At 48.7% G+C, this 1,994-nt stretch overlaps 1 protein-coding gene across 1 annotated transcript in view; it reads left to right on the forward strand.

The window, feature by feature from the left end:
• The first annotated feature begins 247 nt into the window (after positions 1-247).
• The window catches only part of adgrl1a (adhesion G protein-coupled receptor L1a), a 97,869-nt gene continuing 96,122 nt past the window's right edge, over positions 248-1,994 (forward strand). The window contains exon 1 of the mRNA XM_042708788.1: positions 248-1,250. Within this exon, the coding sequence (XP_042564722.1) occupies positions 977-1,250 (274 nt within the window). The 5' untranslated portion in view covers positions 248-976. The remainder of the gene's footprint in view (positions 1,251-1,994) is intronic.

A 1,994-nucleotide genomic window follows, 5' to 3' on the forward strand; every position in this document is an offset into this window, starting at 1 on the left:
CAAATGGGAGAGAAAGTTCCAGATTGTGATTTATTTCATTAGGCAAATGAGATGTACGCTCCCTACGGCAGTGGGGACTGAGTCACTGCTGACCACTCTCTCTCTCTCTCTCTCTCTCTCTCTCTCTGTCTCTTTCTTTCTCACTCTCTCTATTTCTCTCTCTCTCTTTTTCTTTGTGTCTGATTCTCTCTCTCTCTTTTTTTTTCTGTCTTGCTTTCTCTTTTGCACGCTCTCTTACTCTCTGTCACTCTCTATTTTCCTGCCAACAAACAAGCAAAAACACACACACACACACTCAGAGACAATATCCACAGAGGCTGGCTGATATGTAGAATGTCCTGTAGCTAGAAAGGAACACCCACACGCATACATATGTAGCGTGTCACATTCAATCAAGCTCTTGATCGCCTGACACGGCGACGCTTGCCAGAAAACAGCTGTTGCCAAGGCGAGAGCAGGAACAAAATGGCCACCGCTCCGCTCCTAGCCCGACGGCTCTAACAGCAGTGGGGAATCATGGCTTCGGCCCTCCCCATCACTCAGATGAAGTGCGCGGCGAAATTGAATGCCTTGTCTGTAGGAGGTGGATGTCCTCGTAAGAATTTCAGACCACTTCTGAAGTGAAAGGAGGGAGTGGGACCTTTTTGTTCTTTCTTTCATCTCGTTTTTTTTTTTTCATAGAAAGAGGGGAATGGATTTCGAACGCGAATGAGAAACCAGTGTTGGGAAAGTGGCTGACTGAGAGTAGTGGTCAGGAGTCTGTGTTTTAGTGTTTTTGGTGTGTTTGTGTTTGACTGGTTTGTTTGTGTGTCGCACACATATTCATGGCAAAATCTGTGGACATCTCGCCAAACTCAACGGCAATGGCCATGTGATGATCATTGAACAGACGTACGATACATAATATCTTTATTTCGTTTAATTTTCCACAGAAGGAAGAATAAACAATATAAATCTAAATGAGACACCTTTGTTGATGTGTGCTATGTTATGTGTGTTAGCATTTCTCACCCTCTTCTTCTTTTTCTTCTCCCCCTCTCGCCCTCTCTTTCTCTGTCCACAGGTTCTCCCTCAGAAAGAGGGTGTGAGGGGAGCAGCCCCCCCCTCCCCCTGCCCTGTCCGAACACCTCCTGCCCCGTCCCCCGCCGACTGCCGCGGCCCCTTTCCCGGCCCAAGCATGGCACTGCCAATGTGGATCCTGTGTACCTGTGCCATCATGCTCACGCTCAACATCGCCCCCTCTGCTCAAGGTTAGTACTGCATCCACGTTGAATTTAATCAGCTAGTCATTTTTTGCCCCTTGCAAATAACCAAGTGCAGTGCTGACCTTGGAGTGTGTGTGTGTGTGTGTGTGTTTGAGAGGGTGGAGGTGAAGGGGGTGAAGCAGGGTGTCCATATGTGTGTGGGTGTTGAAATCAACCCCCGAAGCTTATGTGCATATACTGTGCTTGATAGAAAGAATCCATGCATGTCATGGCAACCAGTGGCACCATATGTGTGTTCTCCAGCGATGTCTTACCAGTTTGGTGCTGCTCATGCGTGTGTGTGTGTGTGTGTGTGTGTGTGTGTGTGTGTGTGCGTGTGTGTGTGTGTGTGTGTGTGTGTGTGTGTGTGTGTGTGTGTCTGTGTGTGTGTGTGTGTGTGAATGTGTGAGTGTGTGAGTGTGTGAGTGTGTGTGTGTGTGCGCGCGCGTGTGTGTGTGTGTGTGTGTGTGTGTGTGTCTGTGTGTGTGTGTGTGTGTGAATGTGTGAGTGTGTGAGTGTGTGAGTGTGTGTGTGTGTGTGTGTGTGTGTGTGTGTGTGTGTGTCTGTGTGTGTGTGTGTGTGGGTGTGGGTGTGTGTGTGTGTGTGTGTGTGGGGGGTGTGTGTGTGTGTGTGTGTGTGTGTGTGTGTGTGTGTGTGTGTGTGTGTGTGTGAATGTCTGAGCGTGTCTGTCTAAGTGTGCAAAACACCAGCTGGTGTGACCCCAGAAGCAGGTGACCTAGTGGAGATGCA

Source organism: Clupea harengus, chromosome 1 (genome assembly GCF_900700415.2).
Source record: "Clupea harengus chromosome 1, Ch_v2.0.2, whole genome shotgun sequence".
NCBI lineage: Eukaryota > Metazoa > Chordata > Actinopteri > Clupeiformes > Clupeidae > Clupea > Clupea harengus.